The 18,130-nt window shown below is 47.0% G+C and overlaps 1 protein-coding gene across 3 annotated transcripts in view; it reads right to left on the bottom strand.

The window, feature by feature from the left end:
• Nucleotides 1–8,838, bottom strand: part of LOC136789558 (kinesin-like protein KIF2A) — a 155,931-nt gene extending 147,093 nt beyond the window's left edge. Inside the window, exon 1 of one of the 3 annotated variants that reach the window (XR_010828247.1) lies at nucleotides 8,154–8,838. Coding sequence is in view for 2 of the 3 variants with exons in the window: in XM_066989604.1 (XP_066845705.1) it covers nucleotides 8,154–8,217 (64 nt within the window). In the remaining variant the exon portion in view is untranslated. The remainder of the gene's footprint in view (nucleotides 1–8,153) is intronic. The other 2 variants (XM_066989604.1, XM_066989605.1) reach the window with 2 other exon arrangements.
• Nucleotides 8,839–18,130: the final 9,292 nt, after the last annotated feature.

Genomic DNA, 18,130 nt, shown 5'->3' with positions numbered 1-18,130 from the left:
CAGGACTCCCCCTAACCCCCCCAGAGCCAGCAGGCTGGGGGTGGGCAAAAGGTGAGGAAGGAACATCACCAGGGCAGCTGACCTAAACCAACCAAAGGGATATTCCATACCATATGATGTCACACTCAGCAATAAAAGGTGGAAAAAGGAGGAAGAGGGGAGGGGTGGCTTTCGTTGCAAAAACGTCTGTCCTCCTGAACAACAGCTACGTGCGTTGAGTCCCTGCTTCAAGCATGTGGTCAAGCATCTCTTGTTGGTGGGAAGTAGAGAGTAATTTCTTTCCTCTGCACTTCCACACAGCCTTTGCTTTTTTTTTTTTTTTCCCTTTTCCCCTTTCCCTTTTTTCCCTTTAGTTAAATTATTTAATTAATAATATTTTTTCCTTAATAATTATTTTTTCCTTTAATTAAATTATCCTTATCTCAACCCGTGAGTTGTTTCTTTCCTTTTCTTCTTCCCCTCCTCTTCTGAGGAGGTGGAGTGAGAGAGCGGTTGTGGTGTTCAGCTGCCTAGCAAGGTAAAACCACCACAAACCTTCATAGGTTGGTTCCCTGATGAAAAAGGGTAATAGAATCATAGAATATCCCGAGTTGGAAGGGACCCATAAGGATCACCGAGTCCAACTCCTGGCACCACACAGGTCTACCCAAAATTTTAGACCATGTGACTGAGTGCACAGTCCAAACGCTTCTTAAATTCCAACAGGCTTGGTGCAGTGACTACGTCCCTGGGGAGCCTGTTCCAGTGTGTGACCACCCTCTCGGTGAAGAACCTCTTCCTGATGTCCAGCCTGAACCTCCCCCGTCACAGCTTGACTCCATTCCCTCGGGTCCTATCACTAGTCACTACAGACAACAGATCGGGGCCTGCCCCTCCACTCCCCCTCGCGAGGAAGCTGTAGACTGTGATGAGGTCTCCCCTCAGCCTCCTCTTTTCCAGGCTGAACAGGCCAAGTGGCCTCAGCCGCTCCTCGTATGTCTTCCCCTCTAGGCCCTTCACCATCTTTGTAGCCCTTCTCTGGACACTCTCCAATAGTTTCACACCCTTTTTGTACTGTGGTGCCCAGAACCGCACACAGTACTCGAGGTGAGGCTGCACCAGCGCAGAGTAGAGCGGGACAATCACTTCCCTCGACCGACTAGCAATGCCGTGCTTGATGCACCCCAGGATACGGTTGGCCCTCCTGGCTGCCAGGGCACACTGCTGGCTCATATTCAACTTGCTGTCAACCACAACCCCCAGATCCCTTTCTGCGGGGCTGCTCTCCAGCGTCTCGTCGCCCAGTCTGTACGTATAGCCAGGGTTGCCCTGTCCCAGGTGCAGGACCCGGCACTTGCTCTTGTTAAACTTCATGTGGTTGGTGATCGCCCAGCTCTCCAATGTGTCCAGATCTCTCTGCAAGGCCTTTCCACCCTCAGCAGAGTCCACAACTCCTCCAAGTTTGGTGTCGTAGGCAAATTTGCTCAAAACACCTTCTAGTCCTACATCCAAATCATTTATAAAGACATTGAAGAGGACTGGCCCTAAACTGGAGCCCTGGGGGACCCCACTAGTGACCATCCGCCAGCCTGATGCGGCCCCATTTACCACAACCCTTTGAGCACAAAAAGAACACATCAGCTGGCTTCCCTTGATCGACTAGATGCATTATCTTATCATAAAAGGAAATCAAATTTGTTAGGCAGGACCTACCCCTCGTGAACCCATGTTGGCTGGGACCAATGACTGCAGGTCATTTTAACGAGGGTATAATTGTCATGGGGGGTAGGTGGGGCTGGGATAACAGTGCTACCAAGCTGAGACTAGGGATAGAATGATCACTGGCATTACACCAAAAACGTGTAATTATTAATAGTTTCTGAGGTAGCGTTTGTACTGCTGAGTACAAATTTGTACTGCTGAGTACAAATACCAGATTAGTCTCATGGCCAGCAATTTTATCATATCATAAGCCAGTGTTACAGAGTACAGCAAAATAATAACCCTAAACCAGCCCCCAGAAATGATAAAAAGCATGACACGGAATACATACAGTAAATAATATGCTATACAAAACAATTCGGAAAACAGACAGCAGACCTGAGATTAAAAAAAATCAACATTGTGATTAGCAAATATTAATCTTGTCTAATGCTTATAACAACTTTGTTTTAACACGCTCTGGTTAGATCTGTTGTTATCTCAACCCTTTGTGCCCCACGTTGCGCACCAAAAGGACTGTTGTGGTTTACCCCAGTAAGCAGCAACGTACCGCAGCCATTTGCTCACATCCCCCCGCCAGAGGGATGGGGGAGATAATCTGGAGGAAAAAAAAGTAAAAGCTCATGAGCTGAGATAAAGACAGTTTAATAGGACAGAAAATGAATGGAAATAATAATGATCATAATAATAATAATAAGATAATGTTCAAAGTAAGTGATGCACAATGCAATTGCTTACCACCCGCTGACCAATGCCCATCCCCTCCCTAAGCAGCAGTTCCCCTCCACTCTGGCCAGCCACCCCATATTAATTGTTCAGCATGATGTCATATGGTATGGAATATCCATTTAGCCAGTTTGGGTCAGATGTCCTGGTTCTGTCCCCTCCCAGCTTCTTGTGCATTGGCAGAGCAGTATGAGAAAGTGAAAAGTCCTTGACTTACTTAGTGTAAGCACTGCTCTGCAACGACTAAACAATCAGTGTGGTATCAACATTATTCTCATCCTAAATCCAAAACACAGCACCATAGCAGCTTCTATGAAGAAAATTAACTCTATGCCAGCTGAAACCAGGCCAGGCACGAAGGATTTGAGATGACGACACATTTGACTCGAGTGTGGGGTGTGCTAGACCAAATATAGCAGCTGTGTGGTACTTAGCTGCCTACCAGGGTTAAACCACAATAGAGCTATTGATACAAAATACAGAAGGCCTACATAAATACCTCATAAACAGCAAGTTACAGTGAAAATCTGTTTATTGCATATCATGAGCTGAATGCTTATAAAGCCGTTTTAAGAATGACACAGTAAACTTAACACATCCTCCTGGTCAAAACTTCTGTAAGGAACAGTGCCCAGAAATTCTGGATGGAACAAGATGAGGACCTACACTGGATAAGTAAGTCTAAATGTTGGTCCCATTAGTTCTACCAAAAGTAGCAAACTTGACGACTTGATGCCCTGTGTGTGATCCGGCCATTACGGAAAGACAAAGACACATTGTACCAGTATGGCTTACATAGGGATTAGGTAGTGAGGTCAACTGATTTAAATGTGGTAACAAAAAAAAGTCTTAATCACAGGGAAAGAACAGATATATGTCACCAAAGGAACGAATAAAAGCACATTGCCATTTAAATATACCCTCAAGAGCTTGTAAAATAGGGTGTCTACCCAATCCTGAACAGAATTCTTATAGTGTCATTATACCTTCTATCTTACTATAAAATCATTGTTGCTATTGGGAGCTGCACAAAAATGTCAAGATCGTCATATGGGATTACACAAAACACAGAGGACTGTATAGACCTCTCAACATCAACAAACATCAATTTCACCGAAGTTGAGCTTTAAAGAAAAAAAAAAAAACACCCTCACAGCCCTTACTGTTACAAAAAAAACATAGTCTCCTTTGTTTTTGAAGGTTAAAGAGTTATGATGATGTTTTGGCAAGCCTAAGGAGAGAGGAGCTGCCAGTAGTTTTTTGGACTAGATGGATTGTCTTTGACCATGACCAGTTCCAGCTGCTTCAGAGACAAGTGAAAAAAATTCCTAAGAGGCAATTACAAAATAACGCAGCCACAGACAAGATTTCTTCCTGTCTCCCATCAGTTGGAGGTGATTTAAACTACAAACTCAGGTAGAACAGAAACTACCTTTTACGATTGCCGGTGTAAATTTTTTAAGCTTTAAGTATAGAATTGGATATTCCTACCATCCCTACCAACATCCTCCTTAAAATTCTGCTAGGCTTCCAGCATCCATGTCCTCTGGTAACATGTTCCACATGATAACTGTTCCTAATTTATTCTCCTTTATCATTTTTAAGTTTTCTCTTTACAACACTGACAGTTCTCAAGTTCGTTTCTTTCCCATAATACAAGAACACAAGCTCGTGATCTTTCTTTTTAAACACCATTTGATGGTTAATCCCTAAAAAAATAAGAAATAAGAAACAAATCACCATTTTTCTTTTCCTGGAACTTCCATCACATCTTCAGTTGCTCTTCCCAATTACTGGAATGTCCCTTCTCATGCCTGTTACATTATTTCTAACATAGTGAGACCACCACTGTATTCCCCCCTCCCCTTTCCAAATGAGCAAATATATAATTAATTTCTCTGTTCTTCTAGGTAGCATTTCAGATTTGCAAAGACAGAGAGAATAGGATCATAGACTCATAGAAAGGTTTGGTTTGGAAGGGACCTTTAAGATCATTTAGTTCCAAACCCCGGCCATGGGCAGGGACATCTCCCACTAGATCAGGTTGCCCAAAGCCCCATCCAACCTGGCCTTGAACATTTCCAGGGATGAGGCACCCACAACTTCTCTGGGCAACCTGTTCCAGTGCTTCAGCCTGAGGAAGAAAAGGACAGAACATGACTGGACTGGAAACGTAAAGGAAAAATACCAATCAGCCTACTAAAGGTCTGCAGGGCATAAGACTGATTTATCCTATTTCAGCAAAAGACTGAACTAATGAAAAAAAAAAAGTGAGATATTATTTTTCCAAATGATTATGTAGGTCTTTGTCATCATTAATTGGATAATGCACAAGAAGTGGAGATATGGGTATAAGTTCACTTGCAAAGCAGTGGGCTATTATTATTTTAGTAAAGGGAATTTATCATCAGACAAATGTCCATATTTAGACCTCAAAAAGGAACATCTTCTGGACAGAATGAAACTCTTACAGCTGGTCTTGCAGCTATGTTCTGGCCCACTCTCTAGTGCTCTAGCTCTTCTGTGTGATAAGGCACATTTTTCAAGACTGGAAATGCAGTCCATTGTTAGCAATTCACAACCTAAAATGAATGAGTTCTTTCCTGTTTCCAAGACAGACTATCAAGGCATATTTCAAGCAACATACATAAATTATACTGAAATAAGTAGTAAATTTCAGTATCAGAAATTATTATAAAAAGCCAAACTAGCTGACCACCTAATATGCTTTTATATTACATGAATATAACGAGTTATCCCATGTAATTATAACTGGAAATATTATCTGTAACTCTAGACAACATTTATACCAATGTTTACCCACTGAGAAAAAACAGATACACAGCAAGCAACTCTGCAGCGTCAGTCCTCAAAAATGTTGTTTTTTATCCAAACCCTAGTTTTCATGTGGTTTTGGTCATGAGTTCTAACAGTGGCTTTCACTTGTAAATCTATTTTTATTCAGTCCTATAAGAAATCTTTCATGAAACACTTAAACCTAATTAGAACTTGTCAAAATGACAGAATATGTAAGTCACTTTTATTTCCAGAATGTTCTGGTCTCATTCTCACATTTAATGTGTTTTACATCTCTTTGCAATTTTGTTGTAGTAAACAAGTACAAATTTTAACAGTGATGTTTTACCAAAAATGTTATTCTCCTATTTCTTCTTTTTATTTAAAGAAAAATACTTATCTGGAATTAATAAAGCTCTGTATTCAGAAAAGCATTTAGCATAGTTGTGGACAGATGGGAAGAAGTGCATACTTTTAAAAATGACACCATTAACAAAGTAAACATTTTATTCAGCAAATAAACACTTAGATAAGGAAATTTTAATGAACTATTATACTTACCTCTCAAAACAATATTTAGCTTAAAAAAATGATTTCCTACAGACAAGACAATGTGAAAAAAAGCGCAGACTGACCAACAAACTGCTTTCTCAAGAAGATTCTTAAACAGCTTAAATTGTGCTTTCAACCTAGGGTAGCTGGTATGATACACAGCCCTGATTCTACCTGGGTTACAGGTCTGAGTTCAGCAGATCCAGGTAGCTCACTGTTGTTGAAGGAGAAGATCAAACTTCACATTCCATCCCAGCCATGCATTTCCTACACACTGACACTTTTGGGGTCACAGACCCTCTGAGAGTCATTTGAACTCACTAATGCTGAGGAAACCTATCACATCCATAAGTTTGCTAATTTAATGCAATTAATGCATTAAATAATCTGGAAAAAAACACATTGACTACAATGGATGGGAGAGAGAGTTTGTAGGAACAATGCAGCTGACAGAGGCACACTCCACTTGTTAGAAACAGACAAATCAATCTTGATTGCCTGCGCAACCACAGCCCAGGTTGGTAACCTACCTTCTGAAAGGCAAAGCAATCTAAATGCAATCTAGTGTGGGCTGTACTTCGATATTTGTCTCAAAATGCTCCTTTCTGCATACCTAGGGATATCTCCTCCACCAGTCTCAATGGAAAACAAGCAAACATCACAATAGCCGGAACCCACTAACCTTGGTACAACACTGTACTGTGGTTACTCACACAAAGATCAAACTAACAAAAATGCTCAACAGTTTGCACAACTGTTGTGAAAATATCCTCCTAGTATATTACTGATGTGTAATATATTTAATATGCTGCATCACATATGTGATACAGCAAAATATGTGAATCGTTAACAGTAATGAAAATAAGTATTATGTTCAAGTTACTGTTCTCACTTCTGATTTTAGAAGTGAGCAGAACCCTGCAACGTGGAAAATGCAGCAAAGCATTCTCATCCCTTATTTTCCAAAAGATATATAAAACAGTCAGTTACATGTATTAGAAGTTGACACGGGCCTCAGAAAAATAGTTTTACAAGCTGCTACAGTGAGGTTTTCTGAAACCTCAAACAGAGATCTGCAGGAGTTATGCACCTATCAGATTCTTCACATGACACACAAGCCATTAAGCACAAATTGAGGGGTTAGGTTTAATACAGCATCCAGCTAACACTGAGCATTTGATTTTTATTGTAGGGTTGAACTGTACTATGGGACTTAGCTGCATGAAGACTTGCTGCTCATTTCTTGCCTCATGACAAAATCATGCTAACTTCAGTGCTTTTGACCTTCGGGTCTTTCTTCCATTAAAATCATTTGATTATTCTTTAGCAAGCTCCTGAACACTGAAGAAAATAAAAGACTTTCCAGAAAATGTGAGAAGAACCCTACCCTGGTTTAGTAGGTTTCATAGATCTCACAGAGGCCAGGAACAGATGACATATTCCCACTCAAATTAAAGAGCTGAAGTCCCGAGTGACCTGCCTTTCAGTCAGTGAACTTCCCATTTCAGTTCTCCCCATCCAGACAAATAGTTAGCACACTAAATGTGACACACACACATCCTTTATTCACGTGTATTCCTAGACAGCAACATATACGCTCCTGCCAGGAGATGCTGGGCAAGATGACAAACACTGGATCCCCAACAGAGAAAATAACAACTCAGGCATAAACAGCAAGCACTCTTCTTATATTTTAACCATAAAGAACATCTGAAATAATACCATCAAGCTTTCTGTCACGTGATGGAAGTGTTCAAAGGCATTTCTGTCAGTGTATACTGTAGTGTAATTTTTTGAGAACACAGCTCGTACGCCAGAGAAAACAAAGTTATTTCTTTACATTAAAGCCCCTTCCTCCCTCCGTCATCTAATCCCCTCCCCTAAGGCCCTCCCACCTCCATGCCAAAGCTTCCCCAGGCCCTCCTCCCCCAACCACGCCCTTCTCCCCCCCATCACCTCATCGCCCCCATCCAAACCCACCCCACGCGTCTCGTTACCCACCTTAGACCTCTCCCCTCCCCCACCAGCCCAGCCCATCCACGCTTCCCTCACGCGTCCCCCTCTCGTTCACCTCACCTTTCTCCCCCCACATTTCAACCCTCTACCCCTGCCACCGCCCCTCCCTTCCTCCTCCCAGCGCTGCCGCAGCCTCCCCGTCCCCAGCGGCCGCCGCTCGCAACCGCCCTCCACCGCCGAGCACGAGCGCTCTCCTGACAACCGCAGCGCGAGCCAGGCCCGGCCCCTCCCTGACCCCACGCACACAATGGACTCCGCAAGCAGCCTCCTCCCCGATCCCCGCTGCGCACTGGGGCGGCGGTGCCCAGCCATGGGCTGCGGCCGCTCCCACAGGCCCCTACCGCCGGCCAACCCCCACTGACCATCGCTGCGCTTGATCTCCACGTAGATTCCTATCTGGATCTTGCCGAAGTTGGCCGCTGCCATCGCTTCATGGGGCAGCCGGGGAGAGCGGAGGCGCTGCCGACCAGACACGCAGGAGGTGGAGCAGGCGCGCGCGCACAGCAGCGGCGGCAGCTCTGGGAAAGGTGGGCGGACGGGAGGGAGGAAGAGACGGGGAGAGGGAGGAGGGGGGAAGGGAAAGAAGGCAGCAGCCGGATACAACAGGCGTCAGGAGCTGTTGCGCCTGCGAGCTTCGTCGTGGCGTCACGGCGGGACTGGCTTGGGGTGGGGGCTGAAGCGTCGTCACTGCCTTCTTCAGCCGTCTGCGGTCTTCTCCTCCCCCTGCTGCGGAGGAAGGGGACGCTGGACCCGCGCGCCTGGGTTCCCCGCCGCGCACCCTGGCACTGGGGCACCCGAGGCGAGGCTGCTTGTCTGGCGGTTCCCAGTGTATCTGCCCCGCGGCTGCAGGGCCACGCGTGGTGAGCTCCGCCTCTCCCGCGCCCTCCTCCCCACTCTCCGTGCCGCAGTGCTCCCTCGCAGCCGCCCTTCGCGGGTGTCACACGATGGGCGCTCCCACTGCGTGGGGGGCCGACGCCCGGCGAGAGAGCCGTGCTCCGGGGCCGGACCGGGACGAGGTCATCGCGGCCGCAGGGCGGCTGTGCTAGCCTATACCTCTCGCACCTGTCCCCGGCTTGCAGACAGGCGCCCGTGTGGCACCAGACGGTGGCTGAGCTGCTCTGAAGTTTTAGTGTAATAGCTTAATTTACCTCATGTCTGCTCGTAGAGGTCCCTTGTGCCAAGTGGAGCAGCTTAAAAGGATGCTTTGTACTTGCTCCCCAACCTGCCAGCAGCTTCAGTCCAAGTAAGGCTGACACAGTGAAAACTCAATAACCAAAGTTATTAAGCAGGTATTCTTTGTTACAGCACCGGGTGTGTGGGGGATAGTTCTGCCTAACACACACACACACTAAGGGTTACTGACAGTGTGCTTATATTAGTGGGAAAAATACATATTCATTTCATTTCCCGTGAGTCTCCTGCATATTCATCAGGTCTCCGAAGAATCATTAACATAGGTTTCCGCCCCTGTTCGCATGCGTACTGGAGTCCTTAAGTGGTCCTCCAGCGCACTCTGGTGGTCTTTTGATGAAGGCCAGAAGTCTTCCTCGCTGCTAAACTCCTGATCCTTCCTTTCTTTGACAGACTTCAGCAGTCAAGCCAGTTCTTGCTGGTTCCATTATCTATGCATACAGTCTTTTACTCCCTTATCTTTGGGGTCGTTAACATACAACTGTGCTAGCTAAGACCTACAGAATCAACATCCTTTATCTTGTTCCCTGTCTCAAGGCCATGGTGACAACAGCATCCATCTATCCCCACCTCATGACTGCCCCATGCACTTGTACCACTTTAATAGGAACAAAACACACTTCATGTTCCTCATTTCCTTACAGTGGCTCCTGTACCTCAAGCAAGGCACTTCATTAGACATTGTCCCTTGGGTTTCTCCTGCAAGGGTGGTTCCTAACCCGACGAAGCCACCACGGGTTTAAAATTGCCTTTCCTGCACAGCTTTCTAGTCACCTTGAGCAGCAGCACAATTAATACTCCTAAACACACATCTTTGCCCAGCAAAGCCAGTCTATTAAAACTAATTCCCCAATCCAAGCTCCAGCTGGTAATACATAATGAAAGCTGACACCTTGCCACCCTTCTTGAGAGCTGCAAGCTCCCCGCAGCCCATCACCCTCTTTCCCTCATGTCTTCACCCTGCTTCTGCTTTCACTATGCTGAAAGCAGAGCGAGTCAGTCAGAGATTTATGGCTCCCAATTCCTGCAGGCTTTCAATATACTTTTGTATAAATCTATGCAAAAGAGAGCCAGAAGTTGAACTGACAAAAAGAAACAACAGCAACTGTCTGGCACAACTTAATTGTTATTTATATTGCCTCTGACTGGTATAAACAACCCTTTTGATGAACTGCCAAGGAAAAATAAAAGATGAGTGAAAGTTTAACAATTTTATTTTTGATGTTTAAAAACTGGGTCTTATTCTCTTATTCTTGCCCAGCTTCATTTTTTACACAAGAAATTTAGGTCTGAATCACTGTATTCATGGAAGGCATTCCTTACTACAGTTATGCTGGAATTATGATACTAAAAGCAGCAAGCAAGATCCAAGAAAACTATTTTGGCTTTCTAGTTTGGTCACTATCCATTTAATTTACACTACTGACAAACACAAAGAAATGCTACTTTGAAAAAGATCAGATGCCTTTAAGAAAGCCTCTTCTAAGTATAAAAGTTAAAGATATGCATGTTCTTTTAAAAATGTAGCTGTTTTTGAATTAAAACCAAATGCAACAAATGGTTTAAACAAACAAATATTAGACATATTAAAGCTGAATGAAAAAAAAATCTTCTACTCATTATAATTCCATGGCACTTCAGTGATGTGGACTGAACAATGTTCTTCCTGCACAATTTCTACTACATAGACTTATCTTTTATAATTCAGCTTTGTCTTGGAGAAGTACCCACATTAGACTTGGATAGCCACTCTTTTGTCTCTGTGTAACAGTTAAATTTATCATAGAATATCCTGTGTATACTTCAACTTTCATCCTCCACTATTAGTCCTGAAGACAGAAATGCCTATCTCCAAAATCCATCCTCTCAGAACCCCTGCTTGCCCTTGTCCCTGTATTAGTCCCACCTCAAACAGCATGCCCGTGTCCCTTGTCATGCTGTCCACTCTCTACACATTCGCAAAGTTTCTCAAGGTCCCACCCACACAGCTGCAGGACTCCCCTTCCTCCTCTACAGCCATAGGCAGCCCCTGTTGTCTGCAGCCCTTGACTCACAGAATCACAGAATCGAAGGGGTTGGAAGAGACCTCGAAAGATCATCGGGTCCAATCCCCCTGCCAAAGCAGGTTCCCTAAAGCAGGCTGCCCAGGTAGGCATCCAGACGGGCCTTGAATATCTCCAGAGGAGACTCCACAACCTCCCTGGGCAGCCTGTTCCAGTGCTCCGTCACCCTCACCATGAAGAAGTTCTTTTGCATGTTGGTGCGGAACTTCCTGTGATCCATTTTGTGGCAATTGCCCCTTGTCCTGTCCCCACAAACCACTGAGAAGAGGTTGGCCAAATCCCTCTGTCTCCCACACCTCAGGTATTTATACACATTGATGAGATCCCCTCTCAGTCTTCTTTTCTCCAGGCTGAACAGACCCAGGTCTCTCAGCCTTTCCTCATAGGGAAGATGCTCCAGGCCCCATATCATCTTTGTGGTCCACCGCTGGACTCTTTCCAGGAGATCCCTGTCTTTTTTGTAGCGGGGAGCCCAGAACTGGACACAGTACTCCAGGTGAGGCCTGATCAGGGCAGAGTACAGGGAGAGGATCACCTCCCTTGACCTGCTGGCCACACTCCTTTCAATGCACGCCAGGATCCCATTGGCCCTCTTGGCCACGAGGGCACACTGATGGCTCATGGTCAACCTGTCGTCCACCAGGACCCCCAGGTCCTTCGCCTCAGAGCTCCTCTCCAGCAGGTCGTCCCCCAGCCTGTACTGATATGTCCGGTTGTTCCTTCCCAGGTGCAAGACTCTACACTTGTTCTTGTTAAACCTCATTTGGTTTCTTCCTGCCCAGCTCTCCAGCCTGCCCAGGTCTCGCTGAATGGCAGCACAGCCTTCTGGCGTGTCAGCCACTCCTCCCAGCTTTGTGTCATCGGCATACTTGCTGAGGGTGGACACTATTCCCTCATCAAGGTCTTCAATGAAGATGTTGAACGAGACTGGACCCAGCACCAACCCCTGGGGAACGCCGCTAGTCATAGGTCTCCAGCCGGACTCTGCATCGCCGATCACCACCCTCTGAGCTCGGCCAGTCAGCCAGTTCTCAACCCACCTAACTGTCCACTCCTCTATCCCACACGTTCTCAGCTTTGCTATCAGGATGTCATGGGAGACAGTATCAAAAGCCTTGCTAAAGTCAAGGTAGATGACATCCACTGCTCTCCACCCATCTACCCAGCTGGTGATGCCATCATAGAAGGCAACGAGGTTGGTCGAGCAGGATTTCCCCTTGGTGAATACATGCTGACTACTCCTAACCTTCTTCTCTTCCAATTGCTTGGAGATGGCATCCGGAACAAGCTGTTCCAACACCTTTCCAGGGACAGAGGTGAGACTGACTGGCCTGTAGTTTCCCGGATCCTCCTTCTTGCCCTTCTTGAAGACGGGAGTGACACTGGCTATCCTCCAATCTTCAGGCACCTCTCCTGTTCTCCAGGACCTTTCAAAGATGATATAGAGCAGTTCGGCAATAACCTCTGCCAACTCCCTTAGCACACGTGGATGCATCCCATCGGGACCCATGGACTTGTGTGTGTTGAGCCAACTCAGACACTCCCGAACCACGCTCTCGTCAACCACAGGGGAGCCCTCCATTTCCCAGCCTCTTTCTGCCCCTGCCAGGGTTGAGGAGTCCTGGGGAGGAGTCCTTGAAGCAAAGAATGAAGCAAAGAAAGCATTCAGTATCTCCACCTTCTCAGCGTCCCCTGTTACCAGGACACCCTCCTCGTTCAGCAAGGGACCCACATTATCCCTAGTCTTCCTTCTACTGTTTACATACTTAAAAAAACCTTCTTATTATCTGTTATCTCTTTTGCAAGCCTCATCTCTAGGTGGGCTTTAGCCTTCCTCATCGCGTCCCTGCAGGCCCTGACAACACTTCTATATTCCTCCCAAGAGGACAGGCCCTTTTTCCACATTTCATAGACCTTCCTCTTCCTTTTGGTCTTACCGATGAGCTCCTTGCTCATCCACGCAGGTTTCCTGCCCCCCTTCCCCAATTTCCTACTCTTCGGGATGCACCGATCCTGACCTTGGAAGAAGTGCTGTTTAAATATAGCCCAGCTCTCACAAGCACCCTTGCCTTCTAGCAATCTAGCCCATGAGATACTCCCAAGCAGGTTCCGGAAGAGGTCGAAGTTGGCTCTTCAAAAGTCCAGGGTAGCAATCCTGCTTTTAGCCTTACTTCCTCCACCAAGTTCCATCTTGAACTCCACCATCTCATGGTCGCTGCATCCCAAGCTTCCCCCAACCTTCACATCCCTAACAAGCCCATCCCTGTTGGTAAGGACAAGGTCCAGAAGCACTCCCTGCCTCATCGGCTCCTCCACCACCTGCGTCAGAAAATTGTCTTCAACTCATTGCAGGAACCGTTTGGACTGAACGTGCCTGGCTGAGTTGCTTACCCAACAGATGTCTGGATAATTGAAGTCCCCCATGAGAACCAGTGCCCGGGATCGTGAGGCTACTTCCAGCTGCTTGTAGAAGGCCTTGTCGACCTCCTCCTCCTGATCTGTTGACCTGTAGTACACCCCCACAACAGTGTCCCCCATTCCAGCCCACCCCTTCTCACCCACAAGCTCTCCACTTGTTCTTCACCCTCCCCCAGGTGGAGCTGGGTACACTCTAATTGCTCTCTCACATAAAGGGCAACCCCACCCCCTCACTTCCCCAGCCTGTCTCTCCTAAAAAGGACATAGCTCTCCATGACAGCGTTCCAGTCATGCGAGCTGTCCCACCACGTCTCTGTGATCACAACGAGATCGTGGCCCTGCGACTGAACACAGATCTCGAGCTCATCCTGTGTATTTCCCATGCTTCGCACATTGGTATACAGGCACTTGAGGGAAGCAGCAGGCGCAGTTACCCCTGGAGGGACGCAAGAAGAAGATTCCGGACGGGGTATTGGGATCATTACCTTCTCTGAGGAGCCCTCGGACAATCCTATGGGACAACTCAGAGGTTTTTCCCTACTATCTTCAACAGTGACAGCAGTGACAGCTTCCCCCAGCCCTTGTCTGTCACTTTTAGCTCCCTTCCCTTCCCCCGTCAAACCTAGTTTAAAGCCCTGGTAATCAGCCCAGAGAGCTTGCTCCCCAACACTCATGTGCCCCACTTGCTGAGTTGGAGTCGGTCAGCAGCCCACATACCCGGCTTCTCAAAGGCCTGCCCAAGATCAAAATACCCAAATCCTTAGTCCAGACACCACCCCCTCAGCCAGTCGTTCACCTGTCCCATTCTCCTCCTTCTTTCTGGGTCCCGGTCACCCAGCGGGAGGACAGAGGAGAACACTACCTGCACCCCCGATCCCTTCAACAACCTTCCCAGGGATGCAAAGTCCTTTTTAGTATTCCTCATTTTTCTAGTTGCAGCTTCCCAGGATCCAACCTGAATGACAACAAGAGGATAGTAGTCCTTCGGTTTAATGAGCTGTGGCAGAGCCTTCCTAACATCTCTGACACATGCCCCAGGAAGACAGCACACCTCTCTGGATAGATTATCTGGGTGACAAATGGGAGCCTCAGTGCCCCTCAGCAAGGAGTCTCCAATCACTAAGACTCTCTGCTCTTTTTTTGTGGCACTGGTTGTGATGCGGTGCCCCGTCCGGCCCCGATCCCTATGCTCAGTACTTCCCCCCAATCTTGGCACGCTTCTCAGGGTTGTTTCCTGGATTCTGACTACTGTCCAGACCCTCAACCTCTTCCTTTTCCTGCCTGAGAGTCTCAAATCTATTACCCAAGGACACCGTGGGGGTTGGTGGCACCGTGGGTGTCGGGGGCAAATGTCTCTTTCTGCTTCGAGCTGAGACGAGGGTCCATCCCCTTTTCTCTTGTGGGCAGTCAAGCCCTCTGTCCTGCATGTGATCAGCTGGGTCAGCTACTACCCCTTGCAGGGACTTAGGAGGGGGCTGCTTGGCATCAGCAGGGGCAGGTTGACACCTCCTATCTCTCACCCTCAGAGACTCCCAGGAGCCCCTCAGGCTGCTGCTTTCTCGCTGCAGCCCAGCCACCTGCTTGAGGAGTTCCTTAAGCAGGGCACACCTGCACCCATGACAGCCCTCTCTTCCCTCAGGACCCAGGTGGGTCTCCAGATTCCGGAGCTCCCCACAGTCACCTGTCTGGACTGCCACTTCCCCCATCAGGGGATCCATCTGAGTGCCCACATGAGCCCAGAGAGGCAGTATCTCCTCCGTTTGGGTTGCCGCCTCGGACCGGCTGCTGCGACAGGTGCCCACCATGGTGAATTCTAGGAGCAACGAGGCAGAGTTCCCCGAGGAGAGGAGGGGAAGAGAAAGGGAGGTGGGAAAAGGAGGAGAGGATCCTCCTCGCACTCCTCCCTGCCCCACCTGAAATGCCCAGCGCAAACTGCCTGCGCTAACTGCCTAGCCGGTCCTGTTAACTGCCTGCGCTAACTGCCAAGCCGACTCCATGGCTTCATCTTTCCGGAGCGTCAGCATAAGTGTGGGCACCTTCAAGATCTACTCTGTTCACTACTTTTTGTGGTTCCTTTTCTACTACTCCCCTTTGCCACTCATCTTCATGTCTCATATCCTATCACCAGTGTTGGTTCAACTCAGCTCCTCATCCTGACTGTCCCCCCTTCTCCCAGTGTTAGACCTGGCATGACATACTCTGGATAGTGGCTTCAGCAGGAGTAGGACCTGGAGCAGCATGGGCTGCTGCTCCCTCCTCCCTTGTTTGTGCACCTCCAAAGTCCTGGTCCCAGGTGCTGGTGACTCCCAGTGCTCTCTACTGTGTACAGTCAGCTTCTCAGTAAACGCTCATATTTGGCTATGTCTCTAAATGAAGGAGGAAAATAAAATATGTAAGGTAGCATTTCTGTGGAAACTTTTGAATTTCCACTTTCACATGTCGTCATCAGAGTGAAGAAAAAAGAGCTTAGGCTGACTGTCAAACTTATTTGGATTTTTAAGTCTAGGACTGAGGGAAGACATGGTTTTATTTGTAAATCGAGCAACTGCACCTGGGAGCTGCTGGGATGTGACAAACATGGGAGCCAGTAACGCTGTTTTCATGGTGCTGTTTTGGAAGAAATCCTCGCATGACTGGGTCCCCAGCAAAATGAAGGTGGTGCTCTGGGAAGCTGAGCAGATACAAAAGAAGAGCTTGTTTTCCTCTTTCCCCATCACTGACCTTTCCTGTAGCCAAAGCAGCGTGATATAGCTTACACCAGAAGATGGACTTTCCTAAAAGATGTCTTACCATGTTGGCCCAGTGCTGCAGTACCCACCAGGGAAACGTGGTATGCACTTTCCATTGAAAGGTAAGGACAGGAGTGGGAAACCGGTGGAGAACATCGGATATGTGTGAGGGCTTTTGGAGGCCACTTTATCTTCTCTGGTTGCTCTATGCTGCCTCCATAAAGCAAACAAGCCAGAGTCTGAAACTGTGTCCCTAAATCTACTTCAAAATCACAAGTCACCAGCTGGCAGATGATTATAGTTTATGGCCTTTCTTCCATCAAGCTAATGGAACTTTTGAAATTAATTAATAGAATCCTGAATAGGATCCTGGAAAGGATCCTGAAAAAATCCCAGAGCCTTGTTTTATTTCTAAATTAACACATTTTTCAGTGAGATTGGAGATACAGACCTCAGTACTGCCCTCAGTTATACCCACATACCCCAGAGGGGGGTATGATTGGGGGGAATGATTTCCCCAATAACTGATGGCAGAATATGACATGCAATGATCTGCATGTTCCTTCTCCATAAGATGGAAAATGTCAGCAAAAATGGACATTTTGTATCTCTTCATATAAAAGATGTGTGACTCATTCTATTCCTCTTTTAACTATTTCATATTTACTGTTTTATAAAGTTAGGCTGGGCATAGGTGTCCTCAACAGGTACTTAAAAGCTGCACTTGCTAAAACCTGACAATTATTACTTCAGTCACAACTTGCACAATCACTGAGACAGCAGCAGAGAAAGAAGAAATTTTAAACTCTTTTGGATGTCAGAATTTCAAAGCAGAAACCTGTCTTTGGTGATATCAGTGTGTACTGGGTCTGGGTGGGATGGAGATAACTTTCCCTGCAGCAGCCCATATAGTGCTGCGCCCTGCACTTGTAGCTAGAACAGCATTGGTATCACACCAAAGTTTTGTCTATTGCTGAGCAGTGCTGGCGCAGCATCAAGACTCCCTCCAAACCCCCCAGAGCCAGTAGATTGGGGTTAGGCAAGATGTGGGGAGGGGACATCACCGAGGCAGCTGACCTAACCGACCAAAGGGATATACCATATGACGTCACACTCAACAATAAAAGGTGGGAAAGGGGAAGGAGAGGGGGATGATATCTAGTTTGTGGATGATATCAGGAATGGTACTTCCTTCTTCTTTCCCTGTGGGCTAATTACAGCAGCTTTTGAGTATTTTGAACATCCGTGGGTAAACAACACACTCCTATTGCTAGGCCTGCAGAATGTGTTACTTTTTTCCTAAGGTTAAACAATTAGTTAAGAATACCACCCAGGAATCTGCCCCGAGACAGTGTGGTGGTGGGTGGCAAGATGTGCGGAAGGATATGGGCAGGTACCTGTCACGGTTGTCTCCTCCGATGGTTTTGAACTTCACCCCTGAACAAGTGCGAAAACCTAAATAACTGATAGAATGCTTGAAAGACGTATTGGCAACGCCAGAGAACTCCAGCTTGCTGCACTGTGCTGGGGCCTGGCCTGCGCCTATCAAATGGTAGTTAACACTACCCAGCACCCTCAAGGGAAGGAGGAGGTCTCTGAATCCAATGACCAAGATAACACACACTGTGGCTAACCCAGAGGGCCAACCATCCGCAGTATCATTCTCCCCCATAGTCAAGACAAAACAATGGAAGCGGAAGTCAGCTTGTTTAGTAAGGGAAGAAGCTCCTCCTAAGAAGTTTCAGGAGGGAGAAGTGGAAGAGGCAGGCAGCTCTAAAGCAGAGCCATCACAAAAACAGGAGGAAGAAGAGACAGGAATCATAAACAAGTCAGAAATCACCCAATCCCTATTCCTGAGTGAGTTGTGAGATATACGAAGGGATTTCTGCTGTCACCCAGGTGAGCAAATTCTCTCCTGGCTGCTTCGATGCTGGGATA

This window comes from Anser cygnoides, unplaced genomic scaffold, assembly GCF_040182565.1.
Source record: "Anser cygnoides isolate HZ-2024a breed goose unplaced genomic scaffold, Taihu_goose_T2T_genome scaffold_55_1, whole genome shotgun sequence".
Lineage (NCBI taxonomy): Eukaryota > Metazoa > Chordata > Aves > Anseriformes > Anatidae > Anser > Anser cygnoides.
This window is presented reverse-complemented; position numbering and strand designations above follow the sequence as displayed.